General features: G+C 40.2%; 1 protein-coding gene and 1 long non-coding RNA gene across 2 annotated transcripts in view; one reads left to right on the forward strand and one right to left on the reverse strand.

Moving 5' to 3' along the window:
- PRIMA1 (proline rich membrane anchor 1) overlaps positions 1 to 19,235 on the forward strand; it is a 111,985-nt gene that overhangs the window by 74,228 nt on the left and 18,522 nt on the right. Inside the window, exon 4 of the mRNA XM_072624454.1 lies at positions 952 to 1,081. Within this exon, the coding sequence (XP_072480555.1) occupies positions 952 to 1,081 (130 nt within the window). The remainder of the gene's footprint in view (positions 1 to 951; positions 1,082 to 19,235) is intronic.
- The window catches only part of LOC140514283 (uncharacterized), a 101,579-nt gene that overhangs the window by 24,886 nt on the left and 57,458 nt on the right, over positions 1 to 19,235 (reverse strand). The window lies entirely within an intron of this gene.

Here is a 19,235-nt window from a genome sequence, read left to right on the forward strand (position 1 = left end):
GAGAGCTGCTTTGTGTGCAACTTTGGGCAAATCACGTAACTTTTCTGGACTTGTGACCTTGATTATTAAAATGAAGCGGTTAGACAGATGAGCTCTAAGGATTTCTAGCCCTCTGACTCCCCCAGAGTCAAGCACAATATCAGGGATGTAGTTAGTTCTTATTATTGGGAGAGCAAGGTGGTTCAGTGGGTAGAGTGCTGAGCCTGGGGTCAGAAAGACTAGAGTTCAAATTCAGATTCACACCTCATATTAGCTTGTGTGATCTTTGGCAAGACACAACCTCTCTCAGCCTCAGTTTCTTCCACTGTAAAATGGGGACAATAATGGCACCTACTTCACAAGGTTGTTGTGATCACTGTAAAGTTCTTAGCATGGTGCCTGGCATGTACTACATACTGTATGAATGTGAGTTATATATTATTATTACCAAATCTGTTGAATTCAATTGTATTTCCCAATATTGTTTCCCTCTCTTCATACACTCCCTCCCATCCCCCAACATGTCAGTATGCAGTTTTCATCTTGTGGTCACCTCAGCTCCAAATGAACTGGATTTAATGCCTGAACAAAGAGAATTTCAAATGTGTGGATGTGATATTTTCATGGAAAATCAAACTTGAACTTGCCATCAGTGACCTCATGCTGAGAATAAATTATTAGTGATGTGATGTTTAACCTCTGATCTGAGCAAACTGTTTTCTGATGCGGAGCAGGACTAATTGAAAAATGGCCAATGATGTCATCAATTGCATAGCACAGACATTAAAGCATGACTTGAACCAAAGCCCAGGAGAACTGATGGCTTCCAAACGAGATCTTCTGAGCATCTCTTTGCCCCTGCTCTTTTACAGCGCTGTGAATGATAGCTTGGGAACCAAGCTCACCATGGGCTACTTCATCAAAGGAAGCTTAATTAACCATGTTCTTTCCCTGCATCTGTCTTTCCCACAGCTCCCAACTCTACCTCGTGTCCTGCTGAAGAACCTTGGTGGTCAGGCTTGGTCATCATCATCGCAGTATGCTGTGCCACACTTGTGTTCCTGGTTGTCATTGTCATCATTTGTTACAAAGCTATAAAGAGGTAAGAGCGTGGATAGTCTCCCTCTGTGTTCTCATCCACGACCACCCCAGCTCCAAGATGGGGAGTGGCTTCTTTGTGGACCAATGGGAAGTAACTCCTTTTTCCTTCTTTCTTTTTCATTGTGAGTTCCAAATTCTATCCTCCCCCTACCCCCAAGATGGTAAGCAATCTGATATAGGCTATACACGTGCAATCCTGTAAAACATGAACTATCTTCTTGCACAGGCATGTTTTTTGCCTGTCCCCAAGAGTTATGATATGATGTTCATTGCCCCCATCACTGGGGATATAGGATCTAATTCAGCAGCATATCATTATTTGCAAGTGAAGTCAGCATGATCATTCATGTTTCAGAAAGATGAAAACTCCAGCTCTTGATACTTACTAGCTCATGTGAGTATGCACAAGTTAGTTAATCTGTATGAAACTCAGTTGTCTCATCTATGAAATGGGAAGAAGAATCATTTGTGAAATGGAGAGGTAGGCGCTCATTACTTCACAGGATTATTTTGCTAATAAGTGTTGAAGCATTATAGAAGTTGGAGTCGTTTTTATGTAATAAAATATATCATATACATAAAACATTTTGTAAACATTTCATTTAAATAGGAATCCTACTCCTGGGATTGGGCATGCACCCAAGAAAGTTAGATAGAAAATTTTCTTACATAGCAAAGTATTAATTGTAGCACTCTTTGTGGTAGCAAAGAACTGGGAACAAAGTGGATATGTAAACATATTGGGAACTTTGAGGAATGGCTTGCAGATGTGGTTCATTAATGTAATGGAATATTATTATGATAAGAAACCATGAATATGAAGAAGTCAGGAAAACTTGATTTTCTGAAACAGAACAAAGTAAACAGAAGCAGGAAGACATTGACTACACAATGACAATGTAAACGGAGGGGACAAGAAAATGAAACTCAGCATCGTGTAGTTATGAAGCTTGGCCCGGAAAAGAGATGAGAAAATGCAACCCCTTCGTTTCACTGAAGAAGGGGGAAGACTGTGAGTGTGTAATGTTGCCTGTGTTGTCAGACATGGTCAAACCATCAGTTGCACTGGCTGATTTTTTTAATCTTTTCCCAAGGCTTAGTGAGTAGAGGCAAAAAGGCAAGGTAATAAAGAGCCAAATGAATTCAGATCACCCAGCTTAGAGTAATTAAAGAACTGGCGGTTGTGATTCCAAGGACTGCTGTCAGTATTTTGAGGAATCATCAAGAATGGCAAAGGTCCTATAAAACTGGAAATGGGCAAATGCTATCCATCCTTAACGATCCGCCTCCCTGCCGCCACTCTCCATTGGACCTTTATAAGGACTCATTACTTTGTATCATAGTTGCTTGTATATATGACCTACCCCTGTTCCAGACTATGAGGTTTGTGAGGGCAGGGACTGCATTTTTAGTCTTATCTCACATGTTCTGTCCAAGGAAACCTGTTATTTTGAGCCTCGTGAAAGGTGAGATTTTTTTGTTCACTTGTTAGAATGGACCTGAATTCTCAAAGGAAGGAATGAGACAAGGATTTATTCATTAAGCATTCACTGTGTGCCAGGCACTGTGCAAATACTATTTCATTTGATCTTCACAATGATTCTGGGAGGTGGGTTCCATTGTTATCTTCATTTTACAGTTGAGGAAACTGAGGTAAGCAGAGGTCAAATAACTTGCCAAAGTTCATATAGCTAGTAAGTGTCCAAGGCTAGATTTGAACTCTGCTGTGTCGACTGCATCACCTAACTGCCTCAGAGGTCACTTAGCCCAAACTCTATATGATCAGGAATTCTCTTTACAATATTACTAAAAAGTGACCACTTTCTTGTATGTGGCATTGTGGTGCAGTGCAGTCTTGAAGTCCAGAGATGCTGGCTCAGATTCAGGCTCTGGCCAGGTCCCTTACTTAACCTTTCTGAGCCTCAGTTTTCTCATATGTGAAATGATGACAATAGTACTTGAAGTACCTATTTGACAGAGTTGTTGTGAGGAAAGTGTCTTGAGCTCTAAGTATCTAGGCTTAGTAGATTCATAAGCAACTAGGTGGCTCAGTGAATAGTGTTAGGAAGGTGATTTCAAATCCTGCTTCCAGCACAAGTCACTGAATAACTGCTGCCTGCCTCAGTTTCCTCAGCTATAAAATGGGGGTGATAATAATAGCACCTATCTCACAGGGTTGTTGTGGAGATCAACTGACCTGACATGAAAAGAGCTTATTATTATGGAGCATGAGGTTTTGCCTGAGATGACATTTTGGCCAAGGAGTGCTCAACAGCACCTCTTTGCTGACAAAGAATTCTCTGACTGTTCTCTGGCAGAAAGTATACTGATGCTGTCTGGCTGTGTTTTTTATAGTGGATATTTGCTTCTTTTTTTTTCCTAACTTGGATACGGCTTAGGAAGTTAAATGAACATCACGGAGCCAAGGCCATAAATTCTGCTCTTTCTGACCTGAACATGCAGTTTCACATCTCACAAAATTCAGTCTCAAACTTCAGTTGATAGCAGTGTCAGCCTACTGGGCCTCACTTTGGCCAGAGGTAATCAAGAGATGTTTCGCACCAATTGCCTAGGTTTAATTGCCACCCACGTGCTTTATGTGTAAAATAATTGTTGGTTTACAGTTAATATAATTATTAATGTAATATAATGTTAATAGTGTTAATATAATGATGATAATGCACAAATTTGTTCTTCCAAGATTTAAAATTAGCCAGACCTGTCTGGCTAAGCCCAAGATCTCTTACTGATATCAGAATCCAGAGAAATATATCTAAGTAATGTTCAAGGCTAGAAGATCTGAGACTTTTAAGGACATTTTAAAGCCAAGATCTATTCAAAATTTAGCCGCTGGACATTACCCACTAAGGAAAGGGTGGCATCTAAGGGCAATGGGAATATAAAGAATTTTGAATTGACAGACATCCTTTGTAGCCAGATAGGTAGCATAGGGGTTCTCAAAAAAACTAAATCAGGGAATAAAAAGACAGAGAGGCAGCAAGTTGTTCAAAGAGACTTGGTCTTGGTGTCAAAGGCCCTGGGTTCACATCTCAGTTCTGGCTCCTTAGTACTTATATATCCAAACAAGTCACATCAGCCCACTAACCATTGTTTTTCTAATCTTAAAAATGAAAGGGTCAAACTAGATTATCTCAATGCTTCCTCCCAGTTCTAAATCCTCTGATTCTGTTAATCTGAACAATTTTAGAGTAAATGTGTGACCTCTGACTCCAAATCCAGTTCTGCTCTATTGCACCATGGTGTTTTCTCCCTAACTAGATTGTAAGTTTTCTAAGAGGGGAGAACAGGCAGAAAGTATCTTGTTTTTCTTTTTATATTTCCCTCTGCTCTAGGCAATAGTGCCTAGTATAATGTTCTGTATCAAATGGGTGCCTGTCAGTGTGCCTTGACCCAGCTTTGTACATATGTTTATAAACAGAATTCCAGAGGCAGCTAAATGGCACAGTGAATAGAGCTCCAGTCCTGGAGTCAGGAAGAGCAGAGTTCAAATACAGCCTTACACATTTGACCCTCACTAGCTGTGTGATCTTAGGCAAGTTACTTAACCCGAATTGCCTTCCCCCCCATCTTCAAAAAAAAAAAACCACCAGAATTCCACTTTGGTGTTGCCCTTGGTGATGGTTAACTAACTTCTCTAATGCTGATCTATAGAATTTAATATAAAATACACACAGAGAGTCTCAGAATTGGAAGGGATCTAAGAAAGCATCTAGTTCAATCTTTGCTGGAACAGGAAACTAAACAAGTAGTCAGTCAGCTATTGCTTGAAGACCTCCTGCGAGGTCTACCTCATTAGGTAACAAATACATTCTACTTTTGGGTAACTAAGTGTTGAGAAGTATTCTTCTTTTCAACTTCCTTCCAATCTTCTTTATTCTGACCTTTGGGAAATGAACAGAACACATGTAATCCCTCTTCCAGGTGGGAAAGGTAAATATTTACCATTTGGCAGATTTTGTCCCCCTTCATCCGTCTTGGTGCTCAGTATTTGCTCATGAACATTCTTTGCTCATTAGTAAGAGATGTAGAAAGAAGTGGTCCTGGTTCTGGTTTTCTCTGCTGAAATGAGCTTTGTAATGCCTCACTGCCCTTTATAATTACATCGACCCATTCTCAGGAGGGAAGAAGCGAAGTAGAAAGCATCGTCAGTTACGTGCTTTTGTTCATCTAGAAACGGTGAAGGTGTAGCTTTTTTCTCTCCCTGACAAACAGCTTCTTTCCTCAGGTCACAGGTATCTTTCATCCCAGACCCAGCCAGAGTCACAAGGAATCGGAGGTTGTCTGTGTTTAGGGACTTCATTCTGGCCCTTCTTTATCTCCTGAAATTGATTTTCTGCTTAACTGTTGAGCATCCACTTACTTGTAATTTACAGCCTCTTCTACCATGAGGCCAGTAAAGATTTATGCAACATTTGGGCCAGTCTTCTTGATCATGCATGATGCATAAGAAGAGGATCATAGATTCAAAACTGCAAGGGACTTTTGAGGTCATCTAATGCAATCCCTCATTTTTCCAGATGAAGAAACTGAGTCCCAAGAAATTAAGTGACTTGCCCAAGATCGCACAGGTGGCAGAGACAGCATTAAAACCCAAGTTCCCCAACTCCAAAGCCAGTGCACTTTCTACTGACCACACTTCCCAAGTGAACTACAGAAAATATTTTAGTATTTTATGTGTATATACAGGGCAGTTAGGTGGTGCAGCGGATAGAGAACCAGCCTGATGTAAAGGAAGACTCCTCTTTCTGAGTTCAAATCTGGCCTCGAACATTTACTAGCTGTGTGACCCTGGGCAAGTCACTTAACCCTGTTTGTCTCAGTTTCCTCATCTGTAAAAATGAGCTGGAAAAGGAAATGGTAAAAGCACTCACTCCAGTATCTTTTCCAACAAAAACCCAAATGGGGTCAAAAAGAGTCAGACATGTCTGAAAGTCAGAACTATAACTATGGTTGGGTGACTTAGACTTTGACCTAGGGCACTAATATTTAGAGGGTACTCATAGCATCTGTACTCTGGTAGAAACAATGGATCTTAATTCCTAGTTTGCAAGAATGATTAATTAGGGATCTACCAAATAGCAAGTTTCATCCCCATCCCTGGCAACTGTACCATAGTTAAGCCCTGCTCATGGTATCTCCTTGAGTTCTCCTCAAAAATGACTAAATTTGGCTTATTACTAGTTATAACTCTGGTGAGAACTTAATAGATGCTTGTCAAATGACTGAATTCTTTTCATTTTCTAACTAGATTCTTGGTCTAGAATACTTTGTGGGGAACTCTTTTAAGTTAGCCTTGGGTTTATGTTCTAGTCTAGGACAGGGCTTCTTAAACTTTTTCCCCTGGTGACCCTATCAGTGATTCTTAAACTGTGAGTCACAACTCCATATAGAGACAGTTGTTCTTAACTCTTTTTGTGTGATGGCCCCCTTTAGCTGGCTAGTGAAGCCTGTAGACCCCTTCTCAGATTAATATTTTTAAATAAATAAAATTATTATCATTAAATAAAAAATTCCAAGTCTAGTGTCCTTTCTCTTAGGTCCAAGGGTATTCCAGGGTCTCTGAACTTGGAAGTTATAGTCTTTTGTTTAATTCTTGAATCCTTACTTACTATTATTAATTATCCTCGTTGGATAATTTACCTTATCTGAATCTATTTCCTCTACTCTAAAATTCAATTTAAAATATTTCTACTTCCTGCCTCACAAGCTTGTTGTAGAGAACAATGCTCTACGTAAACTTCAGCATTATAGAAATTAGTTATTAGTGCTGTTATCATTACTGCCATGTCTATACCATTTCCCCAAGGAGAACTATTTAAAAGTCACCACATTTTCTGTATGGTGCAGCATAGTGCATCATGCAGTGCAGCAAATTTCAGGTACAGTGGGAAGGATAAATAGGCAGATGGATTGGAAAGCATGGTAAGTGCATTACACAATTCAAATATTCATGAAAAATGCACTTTTTTGAATGAATATTGAATGAAATACTCCACAGCAATTTCACATTTTTGGAAGCTGTGTTAACCCTTTCAGATAACCTGGGGAGTAATAATCGGCCAGTCAGGAGACGTTTTGAAGATGCCTGATATATACCAAGCACTACTCCAGGTACCAGGACAACAAAACCAGAAATGAAATAGTATCAGCTTTTAAGGGCCTCGTATACTATCAGAAGAAATAACATGTACAGACAAAAGTATGTAGCAAAAGTGTTAAGTAAGGTTATGGGGCAGGCCGGAGGAGCTAGGAGCATGGGGAGAGGGGGATAAGGAGGCTTTATGGAGAAGATGGCACAGGAGCACATTTTTGAAAGAAATGAGGGTTTCTAGGAGGTCTCTTACTAAAATGGAGCACATTTCCAGATATGAAAGGCAATCCCTGGAAAAGTATAGACAGTAGATAGAGTGATTGTATAAGGGGCCACATGAAAGAGAAGTTTTGTATAATAAGCTTAGAAGGGAAGGTTGGGGCCAGGCTGTGAAGGACTGTATATATTAAAAGAGGAGTTAGTATTTGTTCCTAGAAGTAATGAGGGGCTGATAGAATTAAACGAGTAGAAGAATTATATGCTCAGACCTGTGTTTTAGGAAGAACACTTTGGCAGGTTATAGAAAATGAATTTGAACAGAGAGAAACTTGGCAGGGAGGGAGGGAAAGCAGTGATGAGGTTATTTTGATAATCCAGGTGAGTGGTAATGAGGACCCAGACTAATGTGGCTGGCTACATGAGAAGGCCACAGATGTAGGAGATACTCTGTGGAGTGGACAAGACTTGACAAGTGACTGGTCAAATGGATGAGGGAGAGTTATGAGTCAAGAATTAGGCCCAGATAACTGGAAGTATCCTTAGCAAAGTCATAGAAGTTTTTAGGAGGCAACATGGTACAGTGGTTTTAGAATCTGAGTTCAAATCCTGCCTTTAACTCTTCCTGCCTATTTGAATGTTTTTTAACCTCTCTGGGCCTCAATTTCTTCATCTGTAAAATGAGACAATTAAACTAAATGACCTCAGAGGTCATTTCTGACTCTAGAATCAATTGGCACTCAAGTTCAGAAGGAGGATAGGCTTAAGGGGACAATTTGAATTTGAAATGTCTCTGGGATATTCAGTTTCAAATTCCCAATGGGCAGTTGGTGATGCAGTACTAAAGTTCAAGATAGAGTAGGGTTGGAAAAAATAGATTTGTGATTCATCTGCATAAAGATGAAAATTAAACCCATGGGAGCTAATGAGGTGACCAAATTTAAGAATCATTTAAATAGTAATTTAGTTGTCCAGAGAATTTACTATCCGGGAGAGAAAGAGATTTTCAGTATGAAAACAAACAGATTCATTAGCAATACGCAGAGATGAATTAAGTGGAATTAACAATGTCTTTGAATAAATAATGGCAAAGGGCATAGATTCCAAGGAAGAAGAGAAAAACATCTGAAGATCAGTGATGAGATGAAATGACTTAGATTTCACTTGGTAATAGGATTTCATCCATTGTATTTTATCTTGTGCATTTGTTTCTTATCTACTCTGGCTGCTAAAAAAAAAAAAAAGTCCAACCTCCCAAGTAGGTTCAGAGAGCTAGAATTCAGGGAATTTTTAAGAACTCTCAGGAAATTCAAACCCCACCCAATACACTCAGGGGGAAGTAATGGCTTTTTGCAAGTATTTTAAGTGAGCTAGTTCTGTTTGGAGCTTGACATCAGAGCACAAAGTATTGTGGGCAAAAATTACAAAGAGATAAATTTAAGCTTGTTTCCAAAGTGAAATGAACTTTTTCAAAGGTAGTGGATGCCACTTCACTGGAGAGAGAGAGAAAGAGAGAGAGAGAGAGAGAGAGAGAGGGAGGGAGAAAGGGAGGGGGAGAGGGAGGGAAGGAGAGGGAGAGGGACGGAGGGAGAGGGAGAGGGAGGGAGGGAGAGGGAGAGGGAGGGAGGGAGGGAGAGGGAGAGAGAGAGGGAGAGGGAGGAGAGAGATTATAAGTGAGCAAATTTCTTCCAATAAATAATGGTCCTAGAGAGATGCTTACAGCACTGAGAGGTTAAGTGATTTTCTCAGGATCATGCAGCCATTCTGTATCAGAAATGGGACTTGAACAGGTCTTCTTGCTGAGGTCAGCTCACTAACCACTATGTTATCAACAGGAATACCAAGCATGAGTAATAAATGGGGTAAACTGGAGGTTCTGATGCAGTGAGTCAAATCTGATCCCTCAGGATCACTGAGACTTGGTGGGATGGTGCTCATAACTGGAATTTTGCTCTAGATGGTGATAAGTGGTAAAAAAAAAAAAAAATTAAAAAACTACAGATTAGGTAAAAGGGAGCATTACTCAAATGAATCTGTGATCTCATCAATTTTGGAATTCCCTCAAGCTGTAGAGAGAAACCGATCCATATTTCCCATACTGTGTCCTCTCAAAATTATGCTGTGGTAGCAACAAATACTAAAATTATATAGTTGTAAGAACATAAGGGAAAAAGCCTGATGAAGAACATTTAATCCCCTGAGTTTAGAAACAAATGATTTTCCTGAATTCCACTCACCAGGCATTTACTAAGTGCCTTCTATGTGCTAGGCATTGGGGTATATTGCCTACCATCATAGGCTTCACCAGACTGCCAAAGGGCCCATGACATACATAAAAAAAATAAAAAAAATAAAAAACCATTAAGAAACTCTGACCTACATAGAAGAATTAAATGAGCAGTTTGGAACTTGAAGCTGGCACAGAAATAGGTTATTGTAGTGGTGGTGACTTCAACCATTTGGAGGTTTGCAACTTTCCCTCCCTCAAACCAAAAGCAGAAAAGATGATGAATTTGTGACTTGCCTCAATGATAATTTCAACCTTCAAAAAGCAGAGGAAGAGACAAAGAGAAGTGCTATTCTGATGCTCACCACCAAGGAAGAAGTGTCTTTTGAAGTCCAAATGAAAGCTCCTTGGCAGCAAGAGTTCACTCTAGAGGAGAAAATGAAAGTTCTATAATCTGACGCACACCCCAGGTTTTCAGAGAACTGATTTCGAAGTGCTCAAAGAAAGGCTAGAGAAGATCCAAAGGCTTCATACGTTAAAGGAGAGGTCAGCCTGAGAGCTCTCAAGTATGAAATTCTGAAGACTCAAGCAGAAATTATTCCAATGAGGAGAATAAAACAGAGCTGCATGGAGAAACTGATGTGGATGCCCAGGGAGCCTATCGACATACTCAGATTTAGGGAAGCCAACGCAAGCAACGAAGGATGAATACAGACAAAGAGAATGATTTTGTAAGAATTAGATGGGGAATTGTAAAGTTCCAAATGAGTTGAGACTAATGATCAATGCTAAAGACAAAGGTTTGGGAATACAGGGTTTCTTAAAGCTTAAAGTCTCTTCTTAAAGTCTCTTAAGAGAAGGTGTGAGATTACTACATCCAGTGGATAGAATGATGTTGACCAGTCACGGTGAAAGGCTGAACCACTCAACTCTTGGTTTGCTTTTTTTTTCTTTTTTCAAGGAGAATGATCTTTGCACTTAGAAGTATACAACAACAAATTCATTGTAGGGATTATAACCCAAGATAAGTGAGGAATTGGCCAGGCAATATCTATCCACCCACAATTAATTGAAGTGACCAGACAGATAAATTATATCAATTCATCAACATTTATTACTAAAAAAGAATGGTAGGTATAATTCTTGACTGTTGCTGATGGTTTGGAAAAGCCTCAAAGAAAGGGCAAGTTACCACAGGTTTAGAAAAAGCCAAATGTTCTAGTTTTTCAAAATAGGGAAGAAGGTGAAGCCTGGAAACTATCGACCAGTAAGTTTTATTTCTATTCCTGGCAAAATTCTACGCCATATTATCGAGGGGATGATTTCAAAACTCTTGGAAGCAGGGATCATGGGATTTCATCGTATAATCCTGGGTAAGTCATTTAACCCCGATTGCCTCAAAAAAAAAAAACCTGGTTATACTAAATTAAGCCCATTTTCTTTTTTGGCATTGTAACTAGACGAAGGGAAGGCAGTGGACATAATATACCTAGTTTTCAGCAAAGTACTTAATGTTTATCATTAATATGTGTGGGTAAGATGGAGAGATATGGACTAGATGATGTTAAAATTCAGTGGATTTGGAAAAGGTTGAATCCTATACTTACTGTCTCGCCCTGTGCTCTTCATTTGATTCTTCTTCTTTTTAGGTATTTGTAATATAATCTAGTGACTGGCACAAAAAGTGGTTGTTAATTAATGAGTCTGTGTCCACTTGGAGAGAGGTCTCTAATGCAGTGGCATGGGGGCTCTTAATCCCAGGATGTTCACCGTTCGTTTTACTAAATGATTTGGAATAGGACCCAGATAGCATACTTGTAAAATGTGCAGAGGACACCAAGTTTCTAGAGGTATCTAACATGTCAGATGGCAAAGTCCAGATCTGAAAAGATCTTGTCAGGCCAGAATGGTGGAGCAAATGAAATGAAATGACATTTCATAGGAATAAATGTAAAGTTCTGCATCCTGGTTCCAAAAAAATAAACTTCACGAAGGGAGATGTGACTAGATAAGAATTTCTGTGGAAAAGATAGAGTTTTTTGTGCCTATACACTCAACATGAGCCCACAATTTAATGGGACCAAAACAGTCAATCCTCTACTAAGCTGTATGGATAGAGGCACAGTATCCAAAATAAAGAAGGTAATAGTACAACTGCATTGTTGCCTCTGAATTACTGTCTGATTGCTGGTATTATCCCATTTTAAGAAGATATAGACAAGGTCAAACCTGTCCCTTAGAGAGTAATGAGGATGGTGAAATGACTGAAGACTATGCTATAGAGGTATTGATAAAGGAACTGGGAATGTTTATCCTAGAGAAGAGAAGACATTGCTATCATATCTGTTGCCTGGAGTTTATGAACTGTCTTCAAGTATTTGAAAGGCTGGCATAGGCAGCTTGGCAGTACAGGGGCTAGAGTACTGGGCCTGGAGTCAGGAAGACCTGAGTTCAAATTCAGCCTGAAGGATTTACTAGCTATATAACCCTGAGTGTGTCATTTACCCTCACTTAGTCTCCTCATTTGCCAAATGGGGATCATATCAATGCCTTCCTGCCAGGGTTGTTGTGAGGATCAAATGAGATAATAATTGTTAAGCCCTTGGCACAGTACCTGGCACGTAGTAACCACAATCTAAATGTTAACTATTGCTATTAGTGTTATGAAATTCAATTAACACTGAGGACCTACTGTGGCCAAGCACATTGCTATGCTCTGGGAATTACAAAGACAGAAACAAAAGATTCCTGCTGGGAGGGAGGATGAGGGTGGGGAGAAGATGGGGTTGGCAATGACAACAGAGAAAATAAACACAAAATATGTGTACACTAAGAGGGGTTGGGCTCGACCTGCTTGGCCTCAGGATGAGGGACTAGGAGCAAACGGCTGGAAACTTTGGACAGGCCGATTTAGGCATGATTTAAGAAAAAACTTCCTCAAAGAGCCATTCAAAAGTGAAATGGGGCCTGATGGTGGACATCTGACTTCCATCTAAATGAAGGCCTTCACGTGGAGGCTGGATGGCCACTTGGTAATGAATATTGTAGAAAGAATTCTTTGTCAGGTGCAGGCTGGACTACATAACCTCTGAGGGCCCTGCTAATTCATAGTCACAGGAATACTACTATATAATTCTTCATAATGTATAAAACACTTTCATCAGAACAACCCTTGGAAGTAAGTAGCACTTGTATCATTACTCCCATTTTCAAATGAAGAAAGTGAGGGTGAGAGAGGCTTGTCTGTCTGTGGTTGTGCAGTAACTGGCAGAACCAGCATTAGAACCCCAAATCTCAGCCCCAACCCCAGAAAAAATTTGTGCAGAGTTCACTCAATGTGGCTTCCTCTAAGGGGCACTCCGTTCATGGTACTGTTGTGAGATTCATTTTTCAAATTCACAGCTTCAAGCCCCCACCAACATATCCATTTATCTAAGACCAACATAGAAGGTGAAAGACGTCAAATAAAAAGGCAATTAATGAAATAGAATTAAAAAGGTAAATAACTAGGAACTGAATCAGATATTAAAACACTCATGGCCTGTACCAAATGGCTGCCATCCCCAGTGCATCTCCTGGGACCACTAGACAACTCCCATTAAATCCCTCTGTCTCCCTAAAACAGCCAAAGAGAGACATATCAGTTTAACCACTGAAAGGTATTAAAGAAATTCACTACAGTGCCAAACTTGGGAAAGCTAGCCCCTTGGCCTGACAACAAAAAAGCCTTGTAGAAATTGCCATTGACTCCTGCACCAGGAATGATAGTGTTTGTGCAGACTTCTCAGTGTCAGTCCCTCCTTGCATTATGTTCACTTCTGCAGACCTGAGCGTGATCTAGGTATGGCTTCCCTTTCCTCCTTTCTTTCTCTCTCATCTCTTCCCGTGTCAGCTAACCTTGTAAGACTACCCAGCCATCTCTACGGCATATACCGGAAGCCCAACTTCCCAATCAAACTGCGTCCTGAATGACAGAACACTGTGGAGCCCATACTCCAGCACATTGGAGACTCAGTCAAAAGAAAGGACACATTCCTTCTAAAAAAAAATGCTTAGCAATTGTTGAAATCAAATACATAAATCAAAAAAGGGACCCTTTAGCTAAAGCATCACGAATTCAATTCAACAACAACAAAAAATGTTAAATTCCTAATAAAGACCAAAAAGATACAAATGTGTGCTCTAGTGAGGGGCAGGTGCCATGTACACAGGTAAATACAAAGCAGGGAGTAACAGTGAGCCAAAAAGAGATGCAGATAGGAAAATCTGAAAGGCAAAGAGTACTTTCAGCTTGAGTGATCAGAGAACTGAAAATGCCCACTGGGCTTAGGAGATTGTCTTCAAAGATGCTGGGTGGTTTATACTCAGGGGTCATTTTTGTTTCTTGTCTTTTGAGACTGGTGAATGCTAACCACGGAGGAGGCTTTTGATTTATAGCTCACCTGTTTACAAGAGAGGAATACTGGAGAAGAATCTCCCATTTTCTCTTCTTATTTCATCATAGAATCATAGATTTGGAGCTGGATGGAACCTTTAAGGTCTTCATATCCAATCCTCTCATTTTACAGATCAGGAAACTGAGGTCTAGCATGCTTAAGCGGCTTGCCCAGGGTTACATGACTGGTAGGTGTCTGAGCCAGGATTTGAGCCCAGGTCCTTTTGACTCCCATGTTGAGAGAAATTATGTCTCTCCTATATTAATAACCAGTGATTGAATTAAGACTAAGGTTTTTCCCCTTTTCTACTTCCTCATTCAGAAATCAACCCTTGTAAGGTTACTCAGACTGCCTTTGAAGTGCAGTCCTGAAAATGAGAGGGAAAACTCAGGTCTATTCAAAAGTTAAATAAATCATGGACTGGGTGGGCTGGTAGATTCTGGTCCCTTTTGTTTTTGCTCAGGCTGGTTTGGGAAAAAGTGAATTCTTTTTTGACTAAATTACCATAGACAAGTAATATGATATAGATAATAAATCTCTTTGATCAAAACTAAGTGATCAGAGTCATGTCCCCCAGCCTCTGATTTGAATAAACCCACTTGTCATTATAATGTTCATTCTCTCAATACTTGTTAACCAATCAGAGTTGGTTTCCACCCTCTAATGTACCCTGTTTTCCAAAGGCTTCATAAATATTGAAGGTTTTCATAGATTAGGCCTCTTTGGTGATCAAGAGGACAAATGAGCCTTTTTTTGTTAACAACTTACTAGCAATTCTCGATCAAATTGATTATCATTTACCCAGAAAATGTCTCTTGAAAATTTTTCCTCTCAACAAAGTCCAGTGCTCTGTCCACTACACCTTGTTGCCTCTATCACGAAAAGCTTGGTCAAAGACCATGCCAGTGGGTGCCGTAGGGGAGTTCAGCACAAGATTCAGTATCTTGCCTAGGTCAAGTGCCAAGCACATGAGATCAGGGAACCAGATGTTCTCTAGGGAGGGGACAAGGAAGGAATGAAAAGTCATTTTTCATGCTGTTGCCTTTTCAGGGGAAAAAAAATCAATCGGGTGAAGTAATTCAGCTACTGTCTTTAATTTAACTCCTTTATTTGAAAGCTTTTTAGCTATGAAAGCAAGACCTGGGGAAACGGAAGGTGATGGAAATAATTAGCAGTAAATCCCCTTTGCACTTGAAGAAAACTCTCCTTGGGAAGGTTTAAAGAGCTCCATCATTGTTATTGAAATGATGCTACAAGGCTCTTGAGTGGCATTATATCTGTGCAATAGATTAAGATCCTCTGGTTTCCAGAGGTTAAGTAATTAGGCCAATACTCACACAGGTCATTAGCAGAACTGGGAGAGCCTTGGGATAGAACACAGTCTGAAAGCTCAGATGCCTTCTTGTGTGTTTGTTATAATTCCCCCTCCTTGTTCCATCCTTAGGCCACTTCTAAAATTTCCTTCACTTTACCCCAGTCATAGAGATATTTAAAGGCTTTTTCCAAGTCATGGAATTAATGGCTAGATGGTAGTTGGCGTTTAGATTTTTGTTGATCAATTAAGAGTAGATGGTTTAGAAAATGAGGTTATTTACATCTTCTTCACTTCACAGATGAAAATCCTGATTACAAAGGTGGCTGGAATTTAGGCATTAGATGAGAAAAGATGAGGGAGGCCCATGAGATTAATAGCAGATCATTATGTAAGTGAGCTGCTGGAACTTGGAGAAACCATAACATTCCATGAGTTCCTTATTTCTTTTTTCACAAAAACAATCAAAGGAGAGATTTTCTTCATTGCTGACTCCTCCACAAGTATGTAGATTAATCAGTTAACATTTGCCTATTCTATGCCAGGAATTGTGCTAGGCACTTTACAAATATTATTTTGTTTGTGATCCTGGGTGGTAGATGCTATTACTAGGTACACTAGTGGATAGAGAACGCAATGGATAGAGCACTGGGCTTGAAATCAGGAACACTCATCTTCATGACTTCAGATCTGACCTCAGACACTTACTTACCTTTTGCCCCTGGGCAAATCTTGTTTGCCTCAATTTTCTCATCTGTAAAATGACCTGGAGAAGGAAATAGCAAACCACTCCAGTATCTTTGCCATGAAAACCTCAAAATGGAGTCATGAAGAGTCAGACACAACTGAATCAACTGAACAGCAACAAAAGGTGTTATTACTATCCCTATATTTTTGGTTGAGGAAACTGAAGCAAATAGAGGTGTAATGCTAATGAGATCTTCCTTACCCATTAATGGGCCTACCCATTAAGGGAAGCTTGATTAGGGGAGATTTTTTTTTTTTGTTGGAAGGCCCACACCTTTTGTTTATTTCTAATGAGGCACTGGTTCTCAAGGGTTGTGATGCCCTCTGGCTCTGAAAAACATATATATACTCTGAGGCGAGGTTTTACTTTGGGGCTTATTTTTTGGAAGGTTTGTATGCCAGATGAGACTCTGGTCAGCCATTTTAAGAAGCACCCCAACTTTGAAAACCCAGATTTTGGTGCTTCTCTCTCTGCTAACTATGTATGTATGTAATGATCAGACACTTGGATCTGTCTGTTGATCTGTGATGTATGTATTGCTTATGATCAGATAGTTGGAAGCCCTGTCTGTTGGTTTTAATTTCTCTGTATTTTTCCCCTGAACTAAGTAAATGATATATGTGCTTGATTAAAGTGATTGTTGACCCCTCAAAAGTTGCTTTCCTTTTAGAAAAGCAGATCTAAGAACCCCTAGAGCAGGCCCTCCTGTATATGTCAGGGTCCTTGTTGATACAAGAGGTTAAAGTGACTTGTCTAATGTCACACAGCTGGTAACTATCTGAAACAGTATTTGAACTCGGGTTTTCCTGACTCCATGCCTAGTGCTGTATCCGCTGCACCATCTCCCTGCCTTTAGAGAAGGTACTAGTGTTAAGAGGAATGAGGAAAGTCTTCTTGAAGAAAATGTCATTTGAGTTGGAACCAAAAGGAAACCAAGAAGTGGAGATGAGGAGGGAATGAATTCTAGGCCTAAGGGACATCCAGTGAAACTGCCCAGAGTCTGCAGATGTTTGAGGAACAGCATGGTGACTAGGGTCAGATGAGCTCAAAGATGTGGAGGTGACCAGTGTGTAAGACTAGAAAGGTAGGAAAGAGACACGGGTTATGGAGAGCCTTAAAAGTAAGACAGGATCTTATGTTTGATCTTAGACGTAACAGGGAACCACTGGAGTTCATTGAATAGGGGGCGAGGGGTGAGAAGATAAGATTTGCACAGCTTGACAGCTTGAGTGGAATACAGAATGGTGGAGGGAAGAAACTTGAGGCAGGGAGAGAAACCAGTAGTAGGCTGTTGCAATAGTCTAGGCATAAGGTGTGAGGTGTGATGAGAGCCTGCACCAAGATACAGTGACAAGAAATGGAGAAACCAAAAAGGCTCATTGGATCATATATGTAGAGTTAGAAAAGACCTCAGAAGACATCTAATCCAGCTCTCTCATGGAGTTCAGATGTGTGGAGATTAAGTGACTTGTCCAAAGTCACAGAGGAAGTTAAGTGGTATCTGAATCCAGGTCCCCAAACTCCAAGTCCACATATTTTCCACTGTCCCTCATCTCTAAGGACTCTTCCAGTTTTATGAGTCTATAAATCCATGAAACCTTTGTACTCCACTAACTTAAGAAGGCTAGACTTGATAGCTGCTCCTAAGATTGGAGTATTTTAAATGCCAAATCACGGGCATGCTAATAATGTGGCATCAAAGGGAGCTGAGATAAGAAACATAACACTAAGACACCTAAGGGCAGTTAGAGAGAGTACTGGGCCTGGAGTCAGGAAGATTCATCTTCCTGAGTTCAAATCTGGCCTCAGACACTTCCTATTGTGACCCTGGGCAAGTCACTTAACCCTGTTTGCCTCAGTTTCTTATCTGTAAAATGAGCTCGCAACCTACTCCAGTATCTTTGCCAAGAAAACCCCAAATAGGGTCACATATGACTGAAACAAACAGCTGAACTTCAACAAGAAGATATCTAATAGTACAATGGAAAGCACATGGGCTTGTATCCTGCCTCCAATGCTTATTGACTCTGTGTTCTTGAGTAACCCACTTAACCTTCCTGTGTAAGAAATGAGGAATTTAGATAAACTGGTTCTTTCAGCTCTAGATCTATGACCCTAAGGTGTATTTAAGAGGGGGAAAAAAAATAGAGGAAAGAGAATGGGAAAGAAGAGAGGATATAAAATCATAGCATTCTCCAGCCAAACCATGGAGGTGTGTTCCAGGTCTTCTCTTTGATAAATGAGGCTCAAGAGAGGTGAAGGGACTTAACTAAGGTCACACACTTAGTTAACAGTAGAACCAGGAGTAGAGAGCAGGCAGGTCTCCTGAACCTTAGTCTTTTCAGCTTCTCCTACTGCCTCTTTTTATTCACGGAATAACAGAGCTGAAACTTTCAGAATCTTAGTTCCCATACTTGACTGAGACGTCCTCCCAGCCTCTGCTTTCAAATCTCCCATGAGAGGCAGCCTCCTCCACCCACAGCAGCAGTCCATTCTACTCTAATTAGGAGGCAGTTTTTGCTTACATCAAGCCTAAATATGCCTCCTCTTGGCAATGTTCATCCATTGCTCCTGCCATCAAATCCTTCTTCCACGTGGCAATCCTTTAAATACTCAAGACTAGAATCATTCCTGTTCTAAGTCCTGTTCTTTTCTAGACTAAATAACCTCATTTCTTTTACCTGAAGTCTATATCCTGTCTTCCCACCATATTTGTCACTATTTTCCAGACATGCTCAGCTTGTTGATGTTTTTCATAAAATGTGGCTCCAGGCACTAAACATAGTACTTCATGTGTGGTCTAACTAGGGCAAAATGCAGTGACACCATCACCCTGAAATACGGATCTTACCGCGCCACTCCCCTACTTAAAAATCTTCAACAACCCTCCCTGTTGCCTGTAAAATACAAACTCTTCAGTCTCCCACTTAAAGCCTTCTATCGCATGACTACCTTCCCCATCTTATTTCATATGACCCCTCTTTACATAAATTCCATCCCAATCAAAATGGTTTACTAACTGCCCCCAACCCTACACACACACACACACACACACCATTCCATCTTCTGTCTCCCTACTACTGCATACAAGAAATATATTTCCT

The sequence above is a fragment of the Notamacropus eugenii genome, chromosome 7, assembly GCF_028372415.1.
Source record: "Notamacropus eugenii isolate mMacEug1 chromosome 7, mMacEug1.pri_v2, whole genome shotgun sequence".
Taxonomy (NCBI): domain Eukaryota; kingdom Metazoa; phylum Chordata; class Mammalia; order Diprotodontia; family Macropodidae; genus Notamacropus; species Notamacropus eugenii.